Source organism: Camelina sativa, chromosome 9 (genome assembly GCF_030686135.1).
Source record: "Camelina sativa cultivar CO46 ecotype springtype chromosome 9, ASM3068613v1".
Taxonomy (NCBI): Eukaryota; Viridiplantae; Streptophyta; class Magnoliopsida; order Brassicales; family Brassicaceae; genus Camelina; species Camelina sativa.
The window spans coordinates 43,363,289-43,389,951 of NC_141888.1; the positions used below are offsets into that span (position 1 = coordinate 43,363,289).

The 26,663-nt window shown below is 35.6% G+C and overlaps 7 protein-coding genes across 8 annotated transcripts; 4 read left to right on the forward strand and 3 right to left on the reverse strand.

Annotated features, from left to right (window-relative positions):
* The first annotated feature begins 1,673 nt into the window (after positions 1–1,673).
* On the forward strand, positions 1,674–3,725 carry MGL (methionine gamma-lyase). Its single transcript, XM_087464861.1, has 3 exons — positions 1,674–2,382; positions 2,504–2,905; positions 3,011–3,725. Exons 1-3 carry the CDS (start codon positions 1,998–2,000, stop codon positions 3,559–3,561), a joined length of 1,338 nt encoding a protein of 445 aa, XP_087320987.1. The 5' UTR covers positions 1,674–1,997; the 3' UTR covers positions 3,562–3,725.
* Positions 3,726–3,817: 92 nt separating this feature from the next.
* On the reverse strand, positions 3,818–6,964 carry BDG1 (alpha/beta-Hydrolases superfamily protein). The gene is made up of 4 exons (XM_087464860.1): positions 5,994–6,964; positions 4,934–5,265; positions 4,620–4,819; positions 3,818–4,327 (listed from the first exon to the last, which is right to left on the reverse strand). The coding sequence occupies exons 1-4, from the start codon at positions 6,553–6,555 to the stop codon at positions 3,979–3,981; spliced, it is 1,443 nt and encodes a 480-aa protein (XP_087320986.1). The 5' UTR covers positions 6,556–6,964; the 3' UTR covers positions 3,818–3,978.
* Positions 6,965–9,415: 2,451 nt separating this feature from the next.
* Positions 9,416–10,981, forward strand: LOC104714837 (beta-carotene isomerase D27, chloroplastic). 2 transcript variants are annotated; one of them, XR_015566028.1, is made up of 5 exons: positions 9,416–10,012; positions 10,106–10,174; positions 10,264–10,370; positions 10,459–10,554; positions 10,644–10,981. XR_015566028.1 is itself a non-coding variant. In XM_010432314.3 (5 exons), the coding sequence occupies exons 1-5, from the start codon at positions 9,575–9,577 to the stop codon at positions 10,691–10,693; spliced, it is 753 nt and encodes a 250-aa protein (XP_010430616.1). In that variant the 5' UTR covers positions 9,416–9,574; the 3' UTR covers positions 10,694–10,981. The 2 variants fall into 2 exon arrangements, 1 of the variants encoding a protein (XP_010430616.1); XM_010432314.3 differs by having other exon boundaries at positions 10,106–10,167.
* Positions 10,982–11,183: 202 nt separating this feature from the next.
* LOC104714838 (protein BRANCHLESS TRICHOME) lies at positions 11,184–13,477 on the forward strand. Its single transcript, XM_010432316.3, has 2 exons — positions 11,184–12,448; positions 12,559–13,477. Exons 1-2 carry the CDS (start codon positions 12,428–12,430, stop codon positions 13,384–13,386), a joined length of 849 nt encoding a protein of 282 aa, XP_010430618.3. The 5' UTR covers positions 11,184–12,427; the 3' UTR covers positions 13,387–13,477.
* An 816-nt stretch (positions 13,478–14,293) lies between these two features.
* On the reverse strand, positions 14,294–15,058 carry LOC104714839 (DUF4228 domain protein). The gene has a single exon (XM_010432317.3). The coding sequence runs from the start codon at positions 14,995–14,997 to the stop codon at positions 14,383–14,385; it is 615 nt and encodes a 204-aa protein (XP_010430619.1). The 5' UTR covers positions 14,998–15,058; the 3' UTR covers positions 14,294–14,382.
* Positions 15,059–23,209: 8,151 nt separating this feature from the next.
* LOC104773687 (GroES-like zinc-binding alcohol dehydrogenase family protein) lies at positions 23,210–25,474 on the forward strand. Its single transcript, XM_087464862.1, has 8 exons — positions 23,210–23,363; positions 23,476–23,550; positions 23,677–23,813; positions 23,911–23,960; positions 24,074–24,405; positions 24,505–24,587; positions 24,693–24,768; positions 24,864–25,474. The coding sequence occupies exons 2-8, from the start codon at positions 23,517–23,519 to the stop codon at positions 25,292–25,294; spliced, it is 1,143 nt and encodes a 380-aa protein (XP_087320988.1). The 5' UTR covers positions 23,210–23,363; positions 23,476–23,516; the 3' UTR covers positions 25,295–25,474.
* Positions 25,475–25,589: 115 nt separating this feature from the next.
* On the reverse strand, positions 25,590–26,551 carry LOC147939435 (uncharacterized). The gene is made up of 2 exons (XM_087464863.1): positions 26,410–26,551; positions 25,590–26,283 (listed from the first exon to the last, which is right to left on the reverse strand). Exons 1-2 carry the CDS (start codon positions 26,534–26,536, stop codon positions 25,862–25,864), a joined length of 549 nt encoding a protein of 182 aa, XP_087320989.1. The 5' UTR covers positions 26,537–26,551; the 3' UTR covers positions 25,590–25,861.
* Positions 26,552–26,663: the final 112 nt, after the last annotated feature.

The following is a 26,663-nucleotide window of genomic DNA, read 5'->3' on the forward strand; positions in this document are numbered from 1 at the left end:
TGACAATGATTTTGCATAAATTTAACTATATGATTAAATCTCTAGTATTTAGGTAGTCTTATAATCTCTTAGTCTTAGAGCATCTCCAATAAGACTCATTTTGTGTAATATTTGAAGGTGGTTTGCTCCAACAATGAATCCTCAAAAAAATCTTTAAAAGATAATTAATTTGCAATATAGTTTTTAATATTTCCATAATTCATTAATAATGATAAAAACTCGTAATTAAATCTATAACTTACATTTTATATATAATACAACACAAAATATTATTTATTTTATTATATCACACACAATATTACATAATATAGGTTACATGATAATATAAATTACATATATAATAAAGGTTACACAATATTACATATTTTATTATATATCTTTTATACATCAGATTTTAATTTTAATTTAGTGTGTTTGTATAGATATATTTATAACAATTGAATTTGATAAAATTATATATAAGATATATATATATATATATATATATATTACAAGGACTAAAATGAAATTTGTAAAATATTTGAAGGTCTCAATAGTGCACTTTCAAATTTGAAGGTTCACTATTCAAACCCTTAAAATTTGAGAGTTTAAATGTCTGTTGGAATTCAAAAACCTTTTAAATTTGAAAGTATAAAAGTTTGTTGGAGATGATGTTATGTTTAATTTCATTTGCAATTTGTTGTTCGGGATGAATATAAACACTAAATAGTTTATTTCTAATCTACATGATTTATTGAAAATATTTGGGAACGAAAACTAAATAGAAAAGGATACTTCAAACTAGGGAGTGGGAAAATAAGAAAAGAAAGAAAAAAAAAACGAAGAGAAATGAGGATAGAATGCGCAATGCTTATCTAACTATCACGAGTTTGAATGTTCCTCGACAGTCACTCAACTCAACACATAGTTTCATTTCTCCCATTTCTGTAATCTGTATCTTTTTTGATAACTTCTGTAATCTGTATCTAGACACACCAACTCTCTCTTTTTTTATCAACCAAAAAGCCATTTATATATATATTTTTTTACTTTTTTACCCCAAAACAAACATATATATATATATATATCTTTTATTATTAAACACTCGACACTCATTTGTCAATTAATTACCATAAATTAAAAACGTAATTTTTAATTAATTTAACTTTTTTACATAAAACATGAATAAGTAAAATAAATTCAACCAATGAAAAATATATGGTAAAATATAATTGACCAAAAAAGTTGAATATATTGAACTTTTGCATAAAAATTAGAAACATCACGTAAAAATAACAAAAACAAAAAAAAAAATCCCAAAATTATCACTTGAAAGCGATACACACGAAGTACTGTAATTAGTTTGAAAGTTCTGAAAGTAATTCATAATGATAAGGTTCCTTCATAATTTCCAGTTTTGGCCATATTCAATAGATTAAGATGCCGTGTCAGTATGTCAGCAAACGTGATATTTTAAAGATGATAAAAATTCATACGTTCTTCAAACTTAACAACAACAACAACAACAACAAAAAAAACACCTAATAAATGACCCACATAAACAGAATACATAGTATAATATTAATACTCTCGTAAGAAAAACAGAACACATATACGTGGGATGTTAATCCTAAAGCAACGAGGACAAAAGATGTATATTATTGCTTTTCATCCTTTGAGAAGTTTATTTTGATGACAAAAAAAATTGAAACTCAAAAGGATAAGAAAAAAAAAAAAAACTCAAAAGCATTACGTTCCAAACAGTTAGACAGGGAACACGTGAACGACTCCCACTTCTTTTGAATAATAATAATTCAAAGACTCTACTATACTCTTGTCAAATGTGTAAACAATAATAAAAAAAAAAAAAAATGTAAGTAACGTCTTAATTTATTAATTGATTTGATAAGATACATAATTAATAAAATTGGTGATTTCTCTATAAATTGAAGCCCATCCTCCCATAATTTCCATAACACCTAGATTCTTGTTTCCAAACAAAAGCTATTTTTTCTACTATGGCGGCCCATTTCGTCGAGACAACACAGCCCCAGCCCCTCGTATTCTCCGGAAAGAAACGAAACGATCGTGATGACGACGACGACGGAGACGCCATGGTTGCAAAGAAGTCAGCACTGGCGGTGTGTGAGGTCGACCCTGCGGCGGCCTTGGCTAGCATCCGACATGAGTTTGGGGAGCACGGGGGAGTGAACATGTCCATCGAAGCCTCTGCCACCTTCACGGTCATGGAACCGGATACTATGAGGCGGATGTTCGCCGGAGAACTGGGACCGGACAACGACTTCTTCGTATACAGCCGACACTTCAACCCCACGGTGCTCAACCTCAGCCGCCAGATGGCTGCTCTTGAAGGCACCCAAGCCGCCTACTGTACCTCAAGCGGTAATCCGTAATTATATAAGTATATAGTATGTATGTTCTAAATAAATAAAATTAAAAGAAAACCTAGACTTTGGTTGAGTGTGTTTGATACGGAATCGATCTTTGGAGTCCATTAATTCAGGTATGTCGGCGATATCTTCAGTGATGCTGCAACTGTGCAGCAGCGGGGGACACGTGGTGGCATCTAACACTCTCTACGGAGGAACACACGCTTTGCTTACTCATTTCTTGCCACGGACCTGCAACATAACTACGTCCTTCGTCGACATAACGGACCATGGCGCTGTGGCAGACGCGATCGTCGAGGGTAGGACACAGGTTCTCTACTTTGAGTCCGTGGCAAACCCGACGCTGACTGTGGCTGACATACCTGAGCTGAGCCGTATGGCACACGAGAAGGGTGTGACGGTGGTGGTGGACAACACCTTCGCCCCCATGGTGCTCTCTCCGGCCAAGCTTGGAGCCGATGTGGTGGTTCACAGTATCTCCAAGTTCATCAGTGGCGGGGCCGACATCATCGCAGGTAACGTCGTCGTTATAAGATTTTGTCGCGACGTATGTAATGTTTGCAGTTTCTCTCCTTCACGTGTCCTTTGTCGTGGCATTAAAAAAAAAACAAAAAAAACAGGGGCCGTGTGTGGGAGCGAGAAGCTAGTGAAAGGGATGATGGATCTGCGTGGCGGATCTCTGATGCTGCTGGGTCCTACCATGAACGCCAAGGTGGCTTTCGAGCTCTCCGAGCGAATTCCTCATTTGGGCCTACGCATGAGGGAGCATAGCCGCAGAGCCCATGTGTACGCGGAGAGAATGAGGGAGTTGGGCATGAAAGTCATATATCCAGGGCTCGAGACCCACCCGCAGCACAAGCTAGCCAAAGGGATGGTGAACAAAGACTACGGATACGGAGGATTGCTGTCCATAGACATGGAGACTGAGGAGAAAGCCAACAAGCTCATGACATACCTCCAGAACGCTACTCAGTTCGGCTTCATGGCCGTCAGTTTGGGTTACTACGAGACCCTCATGTCCTGCTCCGGGAGCAGCACCAGCAGCGAGCTTGACCCCTCTCAGAAGGCTGCTGCAGGCATCTCTCCTGGCCTTATACGAATGTCGGTGGGGTATGTGGGTACTTTGGAGCAGAAGTGGTCACAATTCGTGAAAGCATTCCTCAGAATGTAATCTCTTTTATAATGGTTTTTTTTCCCCAAAACCAACAATTCATCATCTGTGTTATATGATGTTGTGGTCAATGTTTCCGTCTATAATTTGTTGTATCACAATGTTTCAAGCTCCGGACATCTATTTAGTTAAAGCATATTTGTGTGTGTGTTTTGCTTTGAAAATTTACCTCTGTATGTGGACGCACATATTGCAACTCACTTTATAATTCGTTCTTGGCTCTGTTTTTCTTTTCATTATCAAAATCATGATGAAATAGCTACCACAAAAGAAACATGTTTTTTTCTTCATAGGAGTCACCGAGAAATGCAAATGTAAATAAAAATGGGTGTAATAAAATGATGATTTGAATAATAGTGGTCGGGGTTTGGCTTTATACGCTATCTTATATATATATACTATATAATAGAGAAGGGGTTAATTTATTGAATGAAGTTGAGGAGTAGTGGATCGTCTGCGCCAAATAAGCTCAAGCTCACGAGCGAACTCCTTCTGCCTCCCAACAACAATGGTGATGTGGTCTTTGTCGGGGACGACGTGGATCCTGGCACGTGGCACTTTTCTCTTGACGCCGTAGCTGCACTCTACGGGGATCAGCTCGTCCCTACCCCCGTGGAAGACGGTGACGTCACAGTCCACGTTGTCACGGATATGGTCCAGATAAGCCTCTACTTTGCTCCCAGACCCGAAGATGATGTTGTGTAGTGTGTGCCACGACGCGTTATGTGTGTGACACAAAAACCCTTCTATCAAGTACGTTCGCATCCTGCGTGGATATATCATCTCAATTAGTTATTCACTTTTTTTTTTTTTTCATTGCATCTACTACTGTATATTAGCGGTGAAAGTAGATTTAATTATGCGCAGTTAATTTATGTACACAAAATTTGCGTTCGTACGTGTATATATATATACCATTATGTCCACATTAATTTCCTCACATCACAATCTCTCAGGATGAGGAAGAAATTCAAAGGTGTCCGTGTCTGCCTACATTAATTGCTCTTAGTCTAATAACTGATGAATTTTTGTTGTAACTCAAGTAGATAAATGAGTACCTGTTTCCGGTGAGTAGCTTGGTGAGAAATTCTAACAAGTGGTGGTTCTTGCAAAGGACTAGACTGACGGTGCGGCTAATGTGCTCGTACCAGCTGGCCACTGAGGCTCCAAAGGCCATCGGAGGCCACACTTCCTTGGGCGCCACTTTTCTCATCACATATTGCGTCCCTTGCACTCCCTTTGGTACCGAATAATATGGCTGCACTCCCCATCAGTTCACATATATCAATCAATTACCATACTAACCCAGGAAGCATTGATTAATCAACTAATTAAAAAGAATAATTGTATATATATATATGATATGACTCACAGGAGCCAATAGAGTAAGCGACTTGATGGCTCCTGGGTGTTTAACCGCGAGCGCAAGAGCCAGAATGCAGCCTAGGGAATGAGCCACTACGTGAAATGTCTTGAGTCTGAACTGAGAGATCACCGATCGCTCTATCATCTCTAAATGCTCTTTCAATGTATACAATGAATCGTTGGGCTTTGGACTTTTCCCGTAACCCAACAGATCCACAGCGAGCAGCCTGTAACTAGATTTGGCTGAGTCTGAGAAGTTCGGGAACAGAGTCTCTGTCCAAAACGTTGATGATGATAAGAACCCATGTATGAACACTACGTTCTCTTGTGCCTTGTTGTCTGCACATTCACAGTGTAATATTTTTTACTCATGGCTTTTAACGTAACAAAGATATGTATTTGGAAACTTAGCATATTAAAACCTAACAAATATATGTATTTGGAAACTTAATTAGCATATTACGAGGAAATCACGCACAGATAATTTAAATAATTTATGATGTAATTTGGAGTAGGCGCATACAAACTACTCAAGACATTCGTCACCCATTATTCTCTGAGTGCATCCACTCCACATTAGATCTGCATGATCTCATAACACTAGGTGAGAAACATCCCAGCCTTTTATTTTTATTTTTGTCTATATCATAATAGAACCATTTGATCTTTGAAGGCATTTCTTTAGAGTATAAGTTTAATCCTGATTAAACGCGAGTCGTCCATTTAAATTGTAATAGAGGATTTTGATTGTACTAATAATGCCAAGCCCCACTAGAACCCATGCCGCCAATAATTAATGATTATGCTCTAATTAATTTGATTCTTAAGCTACCAGTCTTTTGTAACCAAGAATAACCAAACTTTTTTCTTTCTCATGAGAATTTATTATTGCACTCTTAGATGAGAATGCATGCTGAACGAGGCACTAGACCACTGAGAGAGGAGTCACAAGGGAAAAGGTTTTCACATATCTAACAGACCAACGAATTAGCAGGGGAATGAGCTTGATCACACAATATAATCTAGGTTATATAAAAATGTAAAATGTAGAGAGAGTTTATATGTACCTTTGGGCTGTTGGACATTGACAAAGAGAGAATGGTTGGAAGAGGAAAGCCAAGAAGTGCAGAAAGTGCAATGGCAATCAGACCATCTTGGTGTTCTTTGCAACTTCTCGACCACCGTGGAATTCACTGTCAGTATTGTCTTTTTAGTTGATGGTATTCTCTTCTTGGACTCATCATAACATTTCACAGCATCTTTCTTGAAGCACTTCACCAGCTTAGTGAGCTTGGTGAGGAGTGAAGGGCGTGAGTAGAGTGTGTCGGAGATCTCATCCAGATGGATCTTTGTCCTTGTCAGTGAGACCACCTTTGAGTAATCTCCTGATCTTTCTGACACTATCATCTTCCCGCCTCTGCTTCCCCCAGCCGCGGTTGGCTTGGCCTCAGGGGGCGGACAGCAGTAGCAGGGTTTCCACTCTGACTCGAAGAAGAAGTCAAGCGTCTTGTAGGTAAAGCAAAGCAAGAAATCCACAATGTCGAGGACGAAGAAGACGATGAAGCCCACGGTGCGGTTGAGCCACCGTGAGAATCCCATGCTGTGGAGTTTGAGTCTTGTGGAAGGCATGTATGTATGTATGTATGGTGGTGATGTTGCAAAGACAAAGTGCGTGAGAGAGAGAAAGTAATACTAGTATAATAATTAAGTTAATGAAGAGAGAGGAGGAAAGGAGAACAGATGGCAGATACATGAATTTATTGATCGCATTTAACATACATTGTATACTAAAATGATGAAATTGGGTGGCCGTTGAATTTTTGCAGCCCCTACTCAACACTCGACCACGCATATCCAGCACATACCTTATTACTATCTTTTTAATTTCAAAACATCAATACTTAGGAACATGTGATGTCGATTGGTCCGGTGATGATCCAGAACGCTACTATTGTAGCCTACTTACACACAAAGTCTATCAAGTCACCATGCATGTAGGACGACTCCTTTACATTTTGTGTTATATATATTTGATTTCGAAACTTGTAATATAGAGAGCACATATGTATAATAAAGGAAACTTGTGTAATTAGCATAATCAAAACCCTACTGTAAAGGAGTATATATATTGTAATCCTCATATCAATACAATCAAGCATTCCTTACATGTAATTCATGTTTTGATGTACATTTCCAACTTGTACAAATATTTGCTGAGAAGGTAAAAATGTTTTATGTGAAAATAACATGTTAAGCAGACATGAAAATATATGTTTTATGTAATAAAACCCGTAGATAGTCAATAATGATACGCATATATGGTCTGTTTGGTTAGACCACTAGCTACTGAGTGATTTGGCCAGTTGAAGCCTATTGGGGTCTAGAACTAAAAAGAGGGCAGCTAAATCTATATGTATATGATTATATATCGGATTGTTATGAAAATGAAACTAATACATCAAATAATTGAAGTAATGTTAGGGAGATGTAAACTGTAAATGTTGATAGGCAAAAAGAAGATTGGACAGGTGATATGATGGCATGTGGCCACTCAGACTCATAGCCATCACTCTAAATGCCCAACAGCTAGCCCATCTAAACAGCTTAGCTGACCTGCTTTTAGAGACAATTTCTATAATAATGTATTACACATTTTGGAAAAACCAAGTTAAAGAGTTAGACTATAAAATATTGATAATATTCATGATGCGAAGAACGTGTGCGTGGTCTTAAGCAACAGCTAATCGCATGCATGTCCTTACGCAATATAAAGTTATACCGCTCCCTATAATTTGCTGGGGTAAAAATACTAATGAAGTAGAAAATTCGAGTGCGTGCATGAGAAAAGAGTGATATATAGTAGTTCGGTAAGGAACGCGAAGCCATGTGCAATATATGTTTAAAACAGCCTAAAAGCCTTAAAAAAAAAAAAAAAAATACTTCAGCAAACGATTGGTTTGATTATAACTAGATCCCGATACAGTACAGATTCGACAAGTTAATGACGGAGACAGATTTGTAGTCCCTCATGTCAAGCCTTTACATCTATTTTCTTACTTGCAGTTTTTTCATATTTTGGTTTATATATTTATTGCAAACTTATTGGCATGTGTAGGAATATGTTTTTTTCTCTCTTGAAAACTTGAACCATTTGGTGGTTAAAGAACGGAAGGTTCACTAATAGCCAAGTGAATTCTGATATCGTTCATAAGTTAAAGGGTAGATGAGTGAAATTAGCCAAGAGGAATTTAGTGTAAAGCCTCAAACTCAACCACTAAACGGGGAGTTGTTTTGGTAGAGCAGAAATAGATGTTGAATGTAAAGAAAGAGAATTAGTTACAACTGTAAGTTACAACTTACAAGCAATATAACACGACTGTAATGCAGGGGTCAGCGACGACTGACATACTTTATAATTGCACTCCATTCCAACATGTAGCGTTAGAAGTGGTTTGGACTGACAAAACTGAAGAGTAACTCACAATAATAATAAAAAAATTGTAGTTGATGTAAAAAAGTCAAAAGACTAAAAAGAAGCCTTAAATGCGAAGTTGATGGAGTTTGGTAGAGAGTGTCTTTAATTTATTGTTCTACATAGTATTTTGAAACTTGAAAAGTGCTCCACTCTTTTCGTCCAAAAAAGAAAAAAAAAAAAAAAAAGTGTTCCACTCTTCTACTCCATTATTTATTTCCTACTTGCTAATTTAACCCAACAACTTTACCATAATCAAATATAATTAGCACTGGCCACTGGATATTTCAATTTTTCAATCACACACATCTTAATTCTTAAGGTATTGAAATACCACATTAACCGATATCAATCTCAATAACATACATTATATAGGGGTTTATTTAATCATTGATTTGTTAACTTATATAAATTTTAAATTATTATATTTGATTTTAAAATAAAAAAATATGGATTTTGAAATAAAAACATATGAATTTTAAATAATATGTTTTATCCACAAATTTGAATCTTTCTATTTTTCATATTCAAACCCATTTAAATTATAATCTAAATTTTAACTGATATTTATATACTAGTATAAACTAATAAAACATGATTTTGAAAAAGATGTTAAAATCCATTAAAATCATGACTAAATAAACTCCCCTTAGTTAGTTATTGATTGAGTTGCAACGTTCTTAAAAATTGGATAGAATAAAGTTGGAGACGTTGTATTAAAAATTAGCATTTATTCATTCCAATAGTATCATAAATCGTGTTGATGCATAGAAAATGAACGGGAAACCAAAGTTTTTTTTGAATTAGAAACATCTCAGTTCTTCTTTACTTTGGAGTTTGGATGTTGTTATATAAACAAACATCCGAGATAGTATTTAGTTTACTTGAGGTTTTAATTTTATTAACCACATTAGTTTACTTGAGATATGTGAATTAGTTAGGGGGCTAAAGCTTGAGGGGCCATTGTATTGTATTGGATGTGGGCTTTTATAAGGCCACAAAAGAAAGTAAAGAATTAAGTCGCGACGCGAGGCAAAGAAAGTGGACACTTGTAACTTGTAAGTCGTAGTAAAGGTGTGGGTGACGTTTGTGTGGCCAGTAAAAGCAGAGTTTGTATGAGATGATGGTTGGGAAGACGAGCAAAGAGCCGGCGCGAGAGATATCTTCTTCTTATCCATGGCGGCGGCTATTGGTAGTATGCAAGCTGTCAATCTCACGTTTAGGCGACGTGGCGTTCGATGCGGGATTGCCGAGCCGAGCGGAGAGCCTGCTACGATAGGGCAGAAGACTAGATACGACGATGGGCTGGTGGAGAGAGTGTTCATGGGTCTGTTCGCGAGGAAGATGGACAAGTTCGGGTCGAAGAAGAATAAGAAGAAGGAGAAGGGGTTCTGGGAGTACGATTACGAGAGCTTCGTGGAGGTGTCAAAGAGAGTGATGCAGGGACGGTCCAGAGTGCAGCAGCAAGAGGCCGTCAGGGAGGTTCTTCTCTCTATGCTGCCTCCTGGTGCTCCTCAACAGTTCCGAAAGTTGTTCCCACCAACCAAGTGGGCAGCAGAGTTCAATGCGGCTCTTACGGTGCCTTTCTTCCATTGGTTGGTTGGTCCATCTCAGGTACCTCTCCCTCTCTCTCTTCCAGTCTGAGTTGAATATGAATTTGTTACTTACTACTGCTCTTTGAATTGATTGACTTCTGATTGTGCACAGGTCATAGAAGTGGAAGTCAATGGGGTGAAACAGAGAAGTGGAGTTCGTATAAAGAAATGCAGGTAACAAGTGAGTTTAAAATTTTCTACTAGTTAGTTGTCTTGCTCAAAAAAAAAACATGTGACAGACTTGTATGCTCCTCCTACTCCTCTTTGAAGGTATCTGGAGAACAGTGGGTGTGTAGGAATGTGTGTTAATATGTGCAAGATTCCAACCCAGGATTTCTTCACCAATGAGTTTGGCCTCCCACTCACAATGAACCCAAGTACGTCCATTATATCTCTCTTTTCACCATCCTTACCTCATTCTACCTTTTATCTCTTTCAGTTTCATAACCCATTTTCGTTGTATAGATTTTGAAGACATGAGCTGCGAGATGATATACGGGCAAGCTCCTCCGGCCTTTGAGGAGGATCCAGCCACCAAGCAACCTTGTCTAGCAGACATATGTAGGTGTTACAAGGCTCTCAGATTGCATAGCTACATGTATAGAATGTTTTAAACACAAACTGATTCTTGGTGCTGATGTTGCCTCCAGGTTCTATGTCCAATCCAAGCTCCCCAATCTGCCCTAAACTAGAGGCATGAGTGGATCGACACAGCAGCCACTTCTTTTGTGGGATGTGCAATTTCCAAGAGATATACAGTACATACTTTTTTTCCAAACACACACATATAAAAGTATACAGTGTAGAGTTGTGAAGACGAGTTATTCTTATCTGTGTTTCTATTCTGGTTGGGTTGTGTAAGTATACGATTAATACATGATCTTCTTTTCGTTTTATATTTCAACTCCAAGTTGGTTATAATCAAGTGTTCCTTTCAGTTTGTATGTAATGTATACCTTAGCTTTAAGGCAACTCTGCATTTGATCAACTCTGCTGGATTTATGACCTTTCTTGTCAACAACACTACTAATATTTTTTTTTTTATCTGTTGGGAAATTGAGGGTCATTTATATTTATGTCGATTGATGATCATCTGAAGAAATCTTGGTTAAAGAAGCTAGGTGTGTTGACACATGTCCTTGAGTCTGTACTGTGAATAGGTGGGATCACCATGGAACAGAATTGCCCGTGTGCAAACATACAAAAATCAGTTTAAAGAGCTCTCATCTCTGTGTATTGAATTGACCAAGATTTTTCAGTGCATGAAGTTATATCCTGATGGGGTATACATTGAAGAGCGCTGGTGAAGACTGCGCTGTTCGAATTTCGAGCATAAGCGAGGAAGAGAGAACAGATAAACAAGAGTATGAAGTAGCTGAGGTTGATTCTGGTGTCTACTTTGGCATGAATCAACATTCTCAGATTGAATTTCTGAAGTTTAACAATAAGAAAATAGAAATGAAGACTGCAAGTTTTGTGAGGAAATCAGAAATGAAGACTCGACTTGGGTTGTGTTAGAGTGTTACCCTTTTAGATCTTCAGTATATCAGATAAGCCCCTGCATATCAGTGAAATATTGGATCTTTCCTGATTAGAGAAAAGGGTAAATATCTTTCTAAACTCAACCTACATTATACTGTCTTTGATTATGTAATATATCTATTTACTGCACTAACTGTGGCTTTTACCATATACCCGGTATGTTTGTTTAATGACTTAACCACAGCTAGAATAATGTAATGCATAATATTGTACATCTCAGATAACCATCTACTTAAATGGACAGTGATCAACTTACATCAGAAGAAGAAGGTTCCAGGCAAAAGGATCAATCAGAAGCAATGGAGTATATTTTGCAGGTGAGGCCCCCCAAGCTCGAAAATGAGTTTGAATTATAAAGAGTAGACTGGACCTTCAGAAGCAATTAGCTTTTATGACTTGTTGTTAGAGGCTTGCTTTCATTTATAGTATGTGGTTTGGTTGCTTTAGTCTGATATATACACATACTGAAAGACTTGTTTACTTGTATTTGACTTCGTTTCCTGCAGCTCCAACTAACTAGGTTGGAAGTGTTGGTTTAAGGGAATATACAAAGTAGATAAATGCTTAGATAGAAAAAAAAATCCTTTGATATTAATTTTATAGAGACACATACTGTATATAGTTAGGACTTAAGAGAGGTGGAACAGATGAGGCATTAATGTTTTGACTTAATTGACACCCCCAAGTGTACAAAATAACACAGAAATTGAGAGGTGATTCATTGAAAGCACTGGGAGGTTGTTGGCCTTTCTAAGAGACATTGCCCAACAAACAATCTTTAGTTTCATCTGTTTCTGCTACTTTTCTTACTCTCTAACGATAGCACCAAGCTTTTGAGGTAGAGAGAGAGAGAGAGAGAGAGAGAGAGAGAGAGAAAGACCTGAAGAGGAGAATGATTGAAGCTGATAAACATGTGATGACTCAACTCACTCTTTCAGCTTTACAACACACTTTCCAGGGTTAAATAAACAATACTTAAATTTTTTTCTTTTTTCCTCTATCTATCTAAATACATAATAACAGCTAAAGCTAGAAAAGGAGAAGGCTATGAAGATGCAGAGCAGTCCTGAAGCGATGATGGCCAGAGTCCCCACTCCAGATCCTCACAGTACCAGCGTACAAGAAGATGCCATGGACTGCAAGACCAGCTGGAAACGTTATGACAACCCCTACTACTGCTCTTCACAATCTCAACAGAATCAACACCAACGCAAGGCATTTATATGGGATCTGAATTTCATAAAGGTCTTCATGGAATCTGAACTAGGGAAAGCTCGAGCCGAGATCAAGGAATTGAAGGCAGAGCTGGACTACGAGAGAAAAGCTCGAAGGCGGGCAGAGTTGATAAACAAGAGGCTGGCTAAAGATGTGGAGGAGGAGAGAATGGGTAGAGAAGCAGAGGAGATGCAAAACAAGCAGCTCTTAAAAGAGATATCGTTTGACAAGTCAGAGATGGTTCGGATGAAACGAGATCTTGAAGAAGAGAGACAGATGCACAGGTTGGCGGAGGTTTTGAGAGAAGAGAGAGTTCAGATGAAGCTGATGGATGCAAGGCTTTTCTTGGAGGAGAAGCTATCTGAATTAGAGGAAGCTAATAGACAAGGAGAGAAGGAGAGGAATAGGATGATGAAACCAAAGATACTGGAGAGAGCGTGTAGCTCACCGGCGAGGAGGAGGTGGGAGAACCCGCACATAATGAGAGGAATCAATCCGTTCCCAAGAGTGATAAGAGCAATAAGATCAAAGAGTGAGAAATGGGGTTCAAAGCTGGAGTGCCAAAAGGTTCAGCTCAAAATTCTGCTCAGACAAAAGACCACTCCAAGATGTACTCCTCTTCTCTCCTCTCCCTGATACTGTAAGCTTCTTTTTTCTTTTCATCTCGCTCACATCCAAGGACTAAAAAGATGTGCTAATTAATAAGATTTTCTTCGTTTATCCCTTAGATAATATTTTCTTATATTCCATTTTTTACTTTCAGTGGAATTTGCATGAAATTTTAAAAGGATTTGGTTTCACATTGATAATTAAAAAAAAAAAAAAAAAAATCAAATACGTACGAGGTTGAACTTTGTTATTTTGAAATCTACATGTTAATTTGGATTTCACAAATACAAAAAAAGTCCTTGCCAAAAATATATTTACGTTCAATTTTAAAGTCAGTGTAGGTATTTGAATATTTGATGCATGGTGAATCTCTTCACATGAGAGTTGGTGTACATATCATAAATATTGATATCTGTGAAAGATGAATTGGAGCAATATGATGACCCCATTATCCGGATTTGTTATGTTTTCTTCACCTAAAGTTTTCTTCTTATGCTGGTATAACTCTTAACGTCAAGACAAGATGAACTTTGATAACATTAATTACCAAAAAAAAAAAGAAAGAAGAAGATGAACTTGAACAAATTTGATGTTGTTCAACCTTGAAACTAATTAAAGATCAGAGGATGAGAAAGACGTGGTAGAATTTGAGAAATTAGGAATATCATATATCAAACTGAGATAGACAGAGACAGTTTTTATAAGTTCTCAAAATCATGCTGATTGCCTTTTTCATTATATTAGTTATACCATCTTGATTACAACATGCATGTCAAATCGATCGTCTTCGAGCATCTTAATTAACTTGGAACAACTAGTTTCTCACGGAGTATTTAATATATATATATATATATATATATATATATATATATATATATATATATGGAGTCTTTGAGTAAAAAAGAAGAAGAAGAAGAACTTGCTATAGTTTCTAAATTGACGCAATCGACTGGAGCAAGATAACAGACTTCATTAGTTCTATCGTTTATACCACACATTCAAATATAGGGAATTAATCAAAATCTAAGGTATATGTACCACCGACAAGACATTCTCAGACGAACCACTTGTGATGCTCGATGTGTCACCCTTGGCCACGACTCTCACACTCTCTATTAGCTCATTTATTCTACCATCCTCAGACAGTATCTGTAACAGCTCTTCAGTGTTTATGACCAGCTTCACTTTCCATATTCCACCTTTGCTGCTCGTACGCCTCCTCCTCGTCCTCTTCTCCTTCTGTCGGGTCCTTGTGTAGTTGTATCTTGAAAAGACGTCCGTGCATGATCTCTTCAACACCCTGTGGTTATAATCTAGAGACATTCTGTAAGGAGTCATCGTCGCTGAAAAGGACTCGCTGTTGGATCTCACGTGGCAGCTGCCCACAAAAGTCTTCAACTCCTCGGAGACAATATTGGGAAAGAGATAGTAGGACTGACCGGGGACAAGGAGGTGGTGGTTAGGCAGGGGTTTCCAGAGGAGATCAAGGGCCGAGAAAAGAGCATGGTCTGAGAATTCGTGGGAGACGGAGCCCGCCGTGACGGGGGAGTAGAATTCAAGAACTCCACCGTCTGATTTTATGACTTTGATCAATAAGTCTTCCTCGTCGCCTAACCCTCCGAATAAACAGTTTCCCATGCTTGGTTTGTGTTCTCCTTCTTGCCTACTTCATGCATGCTCTCTCTCTATATATATATAGTCTAATTATAAAGGGGACGGTGAGAGAGCAAGAGCTCCCCTATAATGCTTTTTAATACAAACTTCAAAGGAAAATGCGGTGGAATCTTCTATGCTTTTCATTATTTTTAGGTAATTTTTATATATTTGTGAAAATTTCTTTTATTTTTGAATTTTGATACAGCCTATAGTTTTTTAAAAAACTTTTTTCTATTTCTTATTCTGATTTGGAGACATGCCAGCTATATAGTAATAGTAGTGTTGATTTCTTTTGTTCTTTGGTGGTGAACATTTAGTAAAGTTAACTTCAAGTGACCACAAAACCAACTTAATTATATTAAAAATACCATGGAAGAAGCAGAGATCCATTGCGAGTGGAACATTTTGAGTTGTGATTGGTGTTGGGTTTCGACGATCATAAGGCCCACCAAATAAGCCCATTAGGGCGTACGCGCAGGCCAGGAAAAGAGGCCCAGTAAGGGCCCATGGAGGAAAACCCGAGCAGAAGGATGAAGTCAACCTGGAGAAGAAATCGGGATTGGGGAGCCGAGATTGCAGCGAGACGTTCAGGAAGGGTTTCGAGGAATTTTAGTTTAAATAGCAGATGAATGTGAAGGACACAACACATGTAATCAAGCTCAGAGCGAATCAATAGAAAAAGTGAATACAAAAGTCCAGTTCGTTGTTTTTCATAGTTCTAAGTCGATTTGTACCGAAAGTCTGCCCAGATCTCATTTTACAAACTTATTTTTCTAATTGTTGTTTCTAGCCCCAACAGATACCCAAAAAGAAAAGGAGTTAATTGGGCTATAAAGAATACGTCGAATCAAACTATATTGGACCAAAAGAGAAGATCGAGTGAGTAAAATTTAAGAAAGAGCTTAGTTAATGGGTCTATTTCAATCCCATTAAATCCTATAATTTGCAAAAGAAAAGAAAGAAAGAAAGAAAGAAAAAAAAGTGCAATGTTCTGCGGGACATCGGCGTCTTTTTCTTTAATAAAAAACGCATCTCTCACCTTATTTTGAAGTCTAAGTCCGAATTTGGCGCCAATAGCTTTTTTTTTGGTTTAACGTCAAAACTCCATATATTATTTTACGATAAAAAGATAACTAGATAACAACTAGCCCGTACTATGTGTGGAATAATTAATTATTAAATATTTTTACTTATTTCTTCTCTCTTTATTAGTTAATTAAAAATTATTATGTAATTTAATTAAATAAACTAAAATAATGAATATTATCTAAATAAAGTAATAAAAATAAATCAATCTATTTTTTTAAAAAAATCTTAACCTTGAATTTTAAAATTATTAACCCTAACATTATTTGTTGTTTTTAATTATAAAATCTAAATACTGATTATTTTTTTTATAAATTCAAACCGACATATAATATTGTCTAATTGTAAAATCTAAACTTTAACCACTCTTTTATAAATCCAAACTAAAATATAATTTTTATTTAATTGTCAAATCTAAACCCTAATCTTTTTTTTATGAATCCAATCGATATATAATATTTTTTAATTGTAAAAACTAAATCCTAAATCCTAATCAATCATTTATAAACCCAAGCCGATATATATATATATATATATATATATATATATATATATATATTTTAATGGTAAAATATGAACTGTAACCTCTCTTTTATCTCAAACCAACATATAATCTATATATAATAGAAAATCCACTTTTTTGTGTCAACTTTTAATCCAACGGATGAGATTAGTTCCAGTTTTAATCCAATGGTTTAAAATTATTAATCGTGTCTTTTCGTCGCACCCTTATCTTTCAAAAATCACACCTCTTAGTCTTTGCATATCTTTGTTGTACCTCCTGGTTTCAAAAATCACATCCTTTTAATTTCACACCTCTATGTGTTACACCTCTTTGTTGTACATTCATGTTTCACATCTATTAATTTTTACAACTTTACATTTCACACCAAATTTCGAAAAATTATTTTCTGAGTACTAAAGAATTGTATTATTGATGTGTTTTTTTAACTTTCAAGCATCAATCTCTAATTCAAGGTAATTTAATATTTTTGCTGCGAATGACCTGTAGTGTTTCTCGGTTAGATTATTATTACTGTTAGTCAACACTATTAAGTTCATACATTAATCTTAGTTTTGTTAACTTTTAGTCTCTTCAAAATTTTTAGCCTTTTCGGTTTTCATGTTTTTGCATGGCTAATGTTATTAAGTACGTGTGCCATATTTTTTGCATGGCTAATGTTTTTGATTCTCAATGTGCAGATTTTATTTTTTGTTATTTTTTCTAAAAATTTAACATTTATACCATGTTTGTTAGAAAAAATAAATATGTTAAATAAGAAGATATATAAAATTATAATTATACCATGTTTGTTAAAAAATTTGGCTTATCCGTAGCTCTAGCATCACTGCATATCATCATGCCTCTCGTATCTTGGTTTTGGTTTTTCCAGAAAGTCAAAAAATAAAATCTGCACATTGAGACTTGTGTTTCTTCGTTGCATCCACAACTTTGTTAATAATCTCAAAGTTGCAAAGTTTTGGTCCAACAATTGTGTTTCTTCGTTGCACCCCCAGCTTTTCATGTTGGCACCCGTTAGTTTTCACACCCTTTTGTTTTACACCTCTTTGTTTATATAAAGTTGTAATGTTTTGATCCAACAATTGTGTTTCTTCGTTGTACCCCTAGCTTTCAATGGTTGCACTTGTTAGTTTTTGCACCTTTTTGTTTCACACCTCTTTGTTTTCACACTTTTTGTTTTTATATATATACAGATTTTTATGGACTTTGAAAAGAGTTGTTGTTCTTTGAGTATGATTAATAATCTCACTCTTTGTTAATAATCTCAAAAGTTGCAAAGTTTCGATCCAACAATTGTGTTTCTTCGTTGTACCTCCAGCTTTGTATGTTGGCACCAGTTAGTTTTCACATTCTTTTGTTTTACACCTCTTTTTTTATATAAAGTTGCAATGCTTTGATCCAACAATTGTGTTTCTTTGTCGTACCCCTAGCTTTCAATAGTTGCACTTGTTAGTTTTCGCACCTTTTTGTTTCACACCTCTTTGTTTTCACACCTCTTTGTTTTCATACTCTTTATTTTTATATATATATACAGATTTTTATGGAATTTGAATAGAGTTTTTGTTCTTTGAGTATGATTAATGATCTCACTCTTTGTTAATGATCTCAAAAATTGCAAAGTTTCGGTCCAACAATTGTGTCTTCGTTGCACCTCCAGTTTTCTATGATGGCACCTGTTAGTTTTCACACCCTTTTGTTTTACACCTCTTTGTTTATATAAAGTTGCAATGTTTTGATCCAACAATTGTGTTTCTTCGTCGTACCCATAGCTTTCAATGGTTGCATTTGTTAGTTTTCGCACTTTTTTGTTTCACACCTTTGTTTCACGCCTTTTTGTTTTCATACCTTTTTGTTTATATATATATACATATTTTTATGGATTTGGAAAAGAGTTTTTGTTATTTAAGTATTATTAATGATCTCACTCTTTGTTAATGATCTCAAAAGTTTCAAAAACTCGATCCAACAATTGTGTTTCTTGATTTCAATATTTGCACTTATTAGTTTTTGCATCTTTTTTGTTTCACACGTCTATATTTTCATATTTTTGCATCTCTTCGTTGTACCCCCTTCTTTCAAAAATCACACCTATTAATTTTTTCACATTTTGTTTCACACATCTATGTTTTACACCTTTATATTTTACACCTCTTTGTTTATTATATATAAACTTTTATGGAATACAAAAACAAGTTCCGAATTTATTATTTTCTGAGTATTTTTTAAACTTACAAGTTAATAAATAAAATCATAGATTTATATGTTTATATATTATAGCAAACTCACTTTTAGGGGTCAATTTAAATATAACATATGAGATTATTTTTATTATCTCATCTAACTGTTTAGATTTGTTAATGATTTTAAAAGTTGCACTATTTTGATCCAATAATTGTGTTTCTTCGTCGTACTCCCAGCTTTCATTGTTCACATTTGTTAATTTTCGCACATTTTTGTTTCACACCTCTTTGTTTATATATATATATATATATATATATATATATATTTATGGACCTTGAAAAGAGTTTTTGTTATTTGACTATTGTTTAATACCTCCAAAAAATTCTGAGTATTATTTTCTTTCAATTTATTAATCAATATTAATTTACTCATCTTTGTTAAAAAATTTGGATTATTTTATTTATTGATTCATTCATCTAACTTTTGTTCGGTGTCGTTTTCCATCTAATTGTATTGATCATCTCTTTCAAGTATTAATTTAGGTAATTAATTGTAATTTCTAATTTTTCATAGATTTATCTTTTTAGTCAATTTGGTTGGTTGCAGTTGCAGCTATGAGCTCTTTCTCCCTGATTATCTTATTATTTTTTATAAATTTTGATAGAATAATGATTTAAATTTTATTCTATGTGAATATCTTTCAAAATTGATTATCTGAGTATGATTCAGTAAACCTAGATTTACATATCTTTAACATAATTCTCTTATTGTCACTGAATCGATTTTTCATTTATATATATATAACAAATATTTTATTTAACTAATTTGGTTAATTCATCTTAGTCATTATTTATGATTTTTATATTATACAGTTAAAAAATTACCAAAAAATTCATTTCGAAATGTGAAATTAACAATGTTAATCATTTCAAGTTTTCACTTTCCCGTGCGGTAACGCACGGGCCGACATCCTAGTTCCTTCAATAACAAACATATTTCCTTAAATTTTTAAAATTTATATGAGGAATTATATACAAATAGATGTTGGTATACAAGACTTATTTGAGAAATAGATAAAATAGATGTTGAAGTGGTTTGATAGAAAAAGAATGAATCTTACTCTTTGTTTTTTTTTAAAGATAAATCTTACTTTTATATATAAGGTTATTCAACATGAACCATTCGCGTATATTTGAGAAAATTCAACAAGACTTCATCAATTAGTCAGTACCGTAGATTCTTATTTTAAAAGTCTGGACGTACAAAATGATCCACTTATCTGAGGAATTTAACAAAACATCATCAATAGTCAGTACCATCGATTCTTATTTGAAAAGTCTGAACGTATAAAATAAAATGATCCACTTATCTCTGAGGAATTCAACGAGACATCATCATTAGTCAATTATGGAGCCTTGTGGACAGTCCACATTCGTAAGTTGTGATCTTTTCTCTATTATGGAGTCTTCTGTGAGCAAGCCCGAGTTTACTGTGTTTAGGGAACAAATAGTAAAAGCTAGATAAACGGTGAGAAATAGCCAATAGGAACAAACTTTTTTAATTTGTTTTTTTTGGTGTGCAACAAATAGTAACAAACTCAACAAGTGTGGATAATAGTACAAAACATGCAAATTATGTGAAACAAGAAGTTAAATGCTAATTTAGAATGTAAATAACTAATAAATGTTAACTATTTTTCACATTAGTTCAGAGTAATCTCAAATTATTTATATACAATATATATATATATATATATATATATATATCTGGTTTTATCTTTAATATTTTTTTTAACAATACATCTGACATGATCTGGAGCGAACGGGAGTATACCACAGCAATCACAGCCAACCACGCTTCAGTACAAGAAAAGTGGTTATTAATAGCATATGAAGATAGCGGTTTATACGTGTCCGCTATGTTTAATATATGTCTACTTTTTCCATAGCACTTAATGAGGAAATCATAAAGGTTACTAATAAGATAGAACTGATTGATCAGCCACGTACACGGGAGAAAACAACAATAAGATCAGAGGTAAAAAAATTTGACCTCCTTTAATTTTTAATTTTTTAAAGTTTTGGGGTTACTAAGATCAATATATCTATCTTTGTAATTGGATGTATTAGTTGGAGTTGTTGATTATGCTGGAGTACTCTTGTTTACTTCTGTGGTGGATTGCTGATAATGAAGTTTTTATTTATGAATGCTAGAGTCTTGCTACCAACATGCGTGCTGGTAGCAAATGTGCTGCTAGTAGTAAGCAAAGGTGCAAAGGTGAAGTGCATCCTATTAGATTTGTGGTAACTCGGGAGTGAGAGTTGCAGAAGGCCGAGTACTGTCCTTTTCTAGATAACTATGCGTACTGCACTTTTCTTTTCCTGATCTTTTTGAGACATTATTAGTTTGTGTGAAAACTTTTTACAATCTTAAGTTTGTATCTTCGTTATATATATATATTTTATATATAGTTTGAATGAGAAATATAAACAACAAATTCAAGAGCAGAGATGAATTACATGGCCTTGTAAAAATTGCACTTATAAACTGTTATTGTAAATTTTACTATAACTTAGCAAAAGCGTTATCCTATGCGAATCTATAATAGCATAACTAAAACACTATGTAAAGATACATATCTATTATTGCGGTTGCGGGACATAAAATAGCGTACGTAAAAACGGTATAGTATCCTACTTAATAGTTAATACTATAGCAGCTATACAGAGCTATTAATACCCCATTTTCTTGTAGTGCTTGAAAATGACGATCAAATCCGATGGTCTTATTCTCACGTCACATTTGGAAAATGTTGAGCTTTCAAAATGATTTTTTTTTTGTCTGCAAATTGCAATACGCAAGTTTAAATACGCGTACTAACATTGATGAAACTAATTCAAAGTACTACTAAATTACAAGTTCTGGTCTGAGTTTTTCAATGTTATCTCTGTTACCGATTTGAGCAGACAGATGAAAACATGAGCATTGAATAGATGGGACATTCCATAGCCCCACAGACAAGTAAACGAAATAAATGAGCAATGGAGGGGTCAACTAATTACGTAAGAAGTTGAAACGGAACATGGACCTTGTCAGCCCGGAGAACACATTTAGTGACCCCATGCATGCAGGACCATATATATCCTTTTTTTTGTTTCTTATGATAATGTAGATCTCTTATTTTTTATTTGTTTGTCAGTTGTCAAGAAAGTTGAAGGTGTTACGTGTTAGATCCATGTTTCTTTAAAATTACCAAAGTATGTTAAACTATTCTCTTCCCTGTTGCCTAAACTCTATCGAACCTTATAAACTTGAAGCTCCGCGTTTAAGATTACCCTGAACATTAACTTTTTTTTGCAAAAAATTTCGGATTTATATTGATTTAAGGGACTATTATTACACACCCTGTGAGAAAAAGAAATAAAAATTGCCTTACCATGCACATTAACTGGTTAATACGTTGCCGTTGGTATCTCTTACCTATTCACTAATTAGCTTTTGTGCGTGTGATTAAAGATGTCAATTGGTATCTAAAACCATGGGCTGTCCGGTCCAAATTAATTTGGACTGGTTTTGGTTATTACCAAATTTAAAACGGTCAAATGGGCCTAAAACCAATTTAGCCCATTTATATATGGTCTAAACTAGTTTGGACGTAGGCTGTCCAATAATCCTAAAAAATTAGGGTTTTTACTATTTGGAGGATTTTTTTTTTTTTTTTTCGCCGCTTCTCTCTTTCTTCGTGTATTTATGAGTATTATAAGTGTATTATGAGTGTATTATGAGTGTATTATGAATTTATAAATCTTTAGCTTTATAATTATGAGTTTATAAACCTTTAGCTTTATAATTATGAGTTTATGAGATTATGAATTTTGCTTCAATCTGCAACCAATGGACAGACCAATTGGTCATGGTCCTATTTGGTTTGGACATATTTGGGTGTGGGTGTATTTGGGTCTTGACACATAAATGACCATAAATTGTATGTGTCCAAATGGACATGCCCATTTGGTTATGGACAGACCAATTTACAACCCTACGTGTGATCGTGTATATATCGAACATGATAGATGCATATATACTGTTAATTTCACATAAAAATAGAGACGATATATAGAAGAATATAAATAATCGTTTTTTAGCTCATTATTAATTGATTTTGAACTGACAGAATTAGTTTTACACAGTATTAAACATAGAAATGTGTAACTAAAAGAAATTAAAGTAAAATCCCGTTCGAGATGAATGAACCAAAAGATTCACCATTTCGAATGGCAAGATAAAATATATCATATTAAAAAATGAAGTTGATATTTGCTAATCAAAAAAAAGAGAAGAAAAGAAGTTGATTCCAAATAGTTATATATAGAAATATATATACATACATACATACATGAACCTCTCCACTTTCTCCAAAAAAAAAAAAAAAAAGAAGAAGAAGAAACTCTCTACTATTGTCAATTAGTAGAGTTGAAAATCCATAATTCTTCTATTTATTTATTTATTTATTAAGAAGTACTAAATCATATATAACGAAACATTGTTAATTAAAAAAGTATTTTCTTTGACTATTATTTTTTGTTAATGAACTTAAATAACTATATATATATATATATATATATGGTGAGACATTCTCCAATCGCTCACTACCCTGTTTCAACTTTCAGAGCCAATAATAAAGTCATCAGGACTCAGGAGAGGCTTGCGGATGGAAACACAAGGCAAAGTAATCACTTGCAAAGGTACTTTTTGTATATAAAAATCTTTGTATGTATGTGCAAAGCTAAGTTAGATATATATATATATATATATATATATATATATATATATATATATATATATATATATATATATAAATGAATGAACAGCTGCTGTGGCATGGGGAGCTGGAGAAGCTCTAGTGATGGAAGATGTAAAAGTGGATCCTCCTCAGAGACTGGAAGTGAGACTTCGAATCCTCTTCACTTCCATCTGTCACACCGATCTTAGCGCATGGAAAGGCGAGGTACTCTTCATATATATATTTTCTTCTTCTTCGAGTAGCTAGCTAGCCCTTTCAATTACTACTTCTTCTTCTAATAAATCTCTTATCTTTTGGTCAGAACGAGGCTCAACAAGCATACCCTCGAATCCTTGGCCATGAGGCGGCAGGGTAAGTCAAATAAATCTGATGGATCTTTTTTTTTTTTTTTTTTTTTTATAACATTTTTAGTCGATTAAGAAATAAATGGACATTATATTGTTGGATGGAAACCTTAACTGCAGGATAGTGGAGAGCGTAGGGGAAGGAGTGGAAGAGATGAAGGCAGGTGATCATGTGCTCCCTATTTTCACAGGAGAGTGCGGAGAGTGCAGAGTCTGCAAGCGAGACGGAGCCAATCTTTGTGAGAGATTCCGAGTGGATCCGATGAAGAAGGTGATGGTAAGCGATGGCAAGACCAGATTCTTCACCAGCAAAGACAACAAACCCATCTTCCATTTCCTCAACACATCCACCTTCTCTGAGTACACGGTCATAGACTCGGCTTGCGTGCTCAAGGTGGACCCTCTGTTTCCTCTGGAGAAGATAAGCCTCCTCAGCTGCGGTGTCTCCACTGGTAAAATTAATTGCATCCAGTCTAACTCACTGTATAGATATGAATTTTGACATGTAGTTGCTTATTTAATGAACGAGATAAGTGTTTTATGGAATGAAGGAGTGGGTGCGGCGTGGAATGTTGCTAATATTCAACCTAGCTCCACCGTCGCTATTTTTGGACTGGGCGCTGTTGGACTTGCCGTAAGTTTTTCCTCTTTGTTTTATGTATCATCATGCAATCCATACTAATTGGGGTACACTACACACACATAGACTCACTCTTAATGCCGTGTTAATTGGAAAAAGGTGGCTGAAGGTGCAAGAGCCAGGGGAGCCTCTAAAGTCATTGGGATCGACGTCAACCCTGACAAGTTCCAACTAGGTATAAATCATAATAGCGTATTATTTGTACATGCATGAGACTGAGAGAAAATTGTTCCTAAATTAAGTAGCTAAGTGTGCTGGATGGATGAACAGGCAGAGAAGTAGGGATCAGTGAATTCATAAATCCAAAGGAGAGTGACAAGGCAGTTCATGAGAGAGTAAGGGAGATAATAGAGGGAGGAGTGGAGTACAGCTTCGAGTGTGCGGGAAGCATAGAAGCACTTCGAGAGGCCTTTCTGTCTACAAACTCAGGACTAGGAGTGACAGTGTTGCTGGGTGTTCACGCAAGCCCGCAGCTTCTCCCTATCCATCCCATGGAGCTCTTCCAAGGCAGATCCATCACCGCCTCTGTTTTCGGAGGCTTCAAACCCAAAACCCAATTACCCTTTTTCATCACCCAGTGCCTCCAAGGTCTTGTCAATCTCGATCTCTTCATCTCTCACCAGCTTCCCTTCCACGATATCAACGAAGCCATCCAGCTGCTTAACCAAGGCAAGGCTCTTCGTTGCCTTCTCCGCCTCTAAACTGAATTGAATTGAATTGAACATCATCCATGCATTCATCATTCCATCCTTTTTCATGTGACCACCAATAAGAAAATCATGTCACCTTGAGGAACATAACAGATTTCTTGCTATAAGTCAGTCCCATTCTCCAACACATGATTGTATCAAACGGAAATTCAATAGAGATTGAACTGAAAATAATGAGAGTAACCAGGAGTTGAGACGGTGGGAGAAAATCAGACGTGAAAGTTCCTTCTTTCACAGCCTATCAGTCCTATTTCCATCATCTCACTCCACTAAAAGACTTGGACAATAATAGATTGATATGTTTCGTTTATTAACGCAGCGTGGAATTATCCGTACGCGCTCTCAGAAATTCAACACTGAAAGAATAACTCTCGCTTCTTTTTCCCTTTGCTGTTACAAACAAGATTGATACATCCACCAAGACAAAGACTTTTTAATAGAGAGAGAGAGAGAGAGAGCATTTCTCTATTCAAATGGCCAAAGGAGATACCCTTTTACCTTTCCCATTCCCTCATGAGCTCTCTCTCTCTCTCTCTCTACTTACATGTACACTCTCTCCTACATCCTTTTTCCCATTCTTGCAAATCTTCTGGCTACTCCGAATATCACCGCCTTTGTCAACAACCCTTTGTCCAGTGTACATGCAAGCGCAATCGCCCCTCCCACCACCAGTATCTTCGGTATGTTTTTCCCCGTTGGCTTCTCTCCTGTAACCTCTGCTATCGAATCCCTCTCATTCATGAACTCCTCCGCACTCACTTTGGTGTTGATTTGAGCCATTGATGCGCTTGGTGACAAACCTGCTCCTGCTGCTTTGGCCCTCTGGTATGCGCGCAAGCCTGGTTCAATTTTCTTCACCGCACCCCACATCCCCTGTCTCACCCCGAGCTTAGCAATCTCCCACGGTATTCCCATATCTTCATGGTGAAATAGTAGTACCTCACACGATGTCATCTCACCATCACCTCTTTTCGATTCAACTACACCATGATAATATATATATATATATATATATATATATATATATCAGTCAATCTCAGAAACTAACAACACTCGAGAAAAACAGAGACAACTTGCTTGAGTGCATCACAATGGTAGTAGAGTACCTGCACGGATGCACCAGCTTGAATAGTATAAATCAACTCGCCTTGGCTTGTTTTGTCTTGGTACAGACGGGTATTGTACTCCCTGATACAAAATACAAGAGAATATACTTACTATAGATAGACGCATGAAAAAAAAAAAAAAAGGGAGAAGAGTAAAATCAAAAACAATATACAACAACGAAATCCAAAAGATGTAAATAGCTCCACTAGGGTAAGTTTGAAATAGGCTTGGTTACTAAACTAGCAGCGAAAGA

Excerpts from the sequence above, each read along its gene's own strand:
- BDG1 (XM_087464860.1), bottom strand. The coding sequence starts at position 6,555 with ATGCCTTCCACAAGACTCAAACTCCACAGCATGGGATTCTCACGGTGG. Across the intron at positions 5,266-5,993 it reads CAATGTCCAACAGCCCAAAG|ACAACAAGGCACAAGAGAAC; the intron begins GTACATATAAAC and ends GTGAATGTGCAG. Across the intron at positions 4,820-4,933 it reads CGCTTACTCTATTGGCTCCT|CCATATTATTCGGTACCAAA; the intron begins GTGAGTCATATC and ends TGGGGAGTGCAG.
- LOC147939435 (XM_087464863.1), bottom strand. The coding sequence starts at position 26,536 with ATGCGTCTATCTATAGTAAGTATATTCTCTTGTATTTTGTATCAGGGA. Across the intron at positions 26,284-26,409 it reads AAGCTGGTGCATCCGTGCAG|TTGAATCGAAAAGAGGTGAT; the intron begins GTACTCTACTAC and ends ATCATGGTGTAG.
- LOC104714838 (XM_010432316.3), top strand. The coding sequence starts at position 12,428 with ATGATTGAAGCTGATAAACAT. Across the intron at positions 12,449-12,558 it reads TGATTGAAGCTGATAAACAT|CTAAAGCTAGAAAAGGAGAA; the intron begins GTGATGACTCAA and ends ACATAATAACAG.
- LOC104773687 (XM_087464862.1), top strand. The coding sequence starts at position 23,517 with ATGGAAACACAAGGCAAAGTAATCACTTGCAAAG. Across the intron at positions 23,551-23,676 it reads CAAAGTAATCACTTGCAAAG|CTGCTGTGGCATGGGGAGCT; the intron begins GTACTTTTTGTA and ends ATGAATGAACAG. Across the intron at positions 24,769-24,863 it reads CCCTGACAAGTTCCAACTAG|GCAGAGAAGTAGGGATCAGT; the intron begins GTATAAATCATA and ends ATGGATGAACAG.
- LOC104714839 (XM_010432317.3), bottom strand. The coding sequence starts at position 14,997 with ATGGGAAACTGTTTATTCGGAGGGTTAGGCGACGAGGAAGACTTATTG.
- MGL (XM_087464861.1), top strand. The coding sequence starts at position 1,998 with ATGGCGGCCCATTTCGTCGAGACAACACAGCCCCAGCCCCTCGTATTC. Across the intron at positions 2,383-2,503 it reads CGCCTACTGTACCTCAAGCG|GTATGTCGGCGATATCTTCA; the intron begins GTAATCCGTAAT and ends CCATTAATTCAG. Across the intron at positions 2,906-3,010 it reads CGGGGCCGACATCATCGCAG|GGGCCGTGTGTGGGAGCGAG; the intron begins GTAACGTCGTCG and ends CAAAAAAAACAG.
- LOC104714837 (XM_010432314.3), top strand. The coding sequence starts at position 9,575 with ATGGCGGCGGCTATTGGTAGTATGCAAGCTGTCAATCTCACGTTTAGG. Across the intron at positions 10,168-10,263 it reads GTTCGTATAAAGAAATGCAG|GTATCTGGAGAACAGTGGGT; the intron begins GTAACAAGTGAG and ends TCCTCTTTGAAG. Across the intron at positions 10,371-10,458 it reads CCCACTCACAATGAACCCAA|ATTTTGAAGACATGAGCTGC; the intron begins GTACGTCCATTA and ends TTCGTTGTATAG.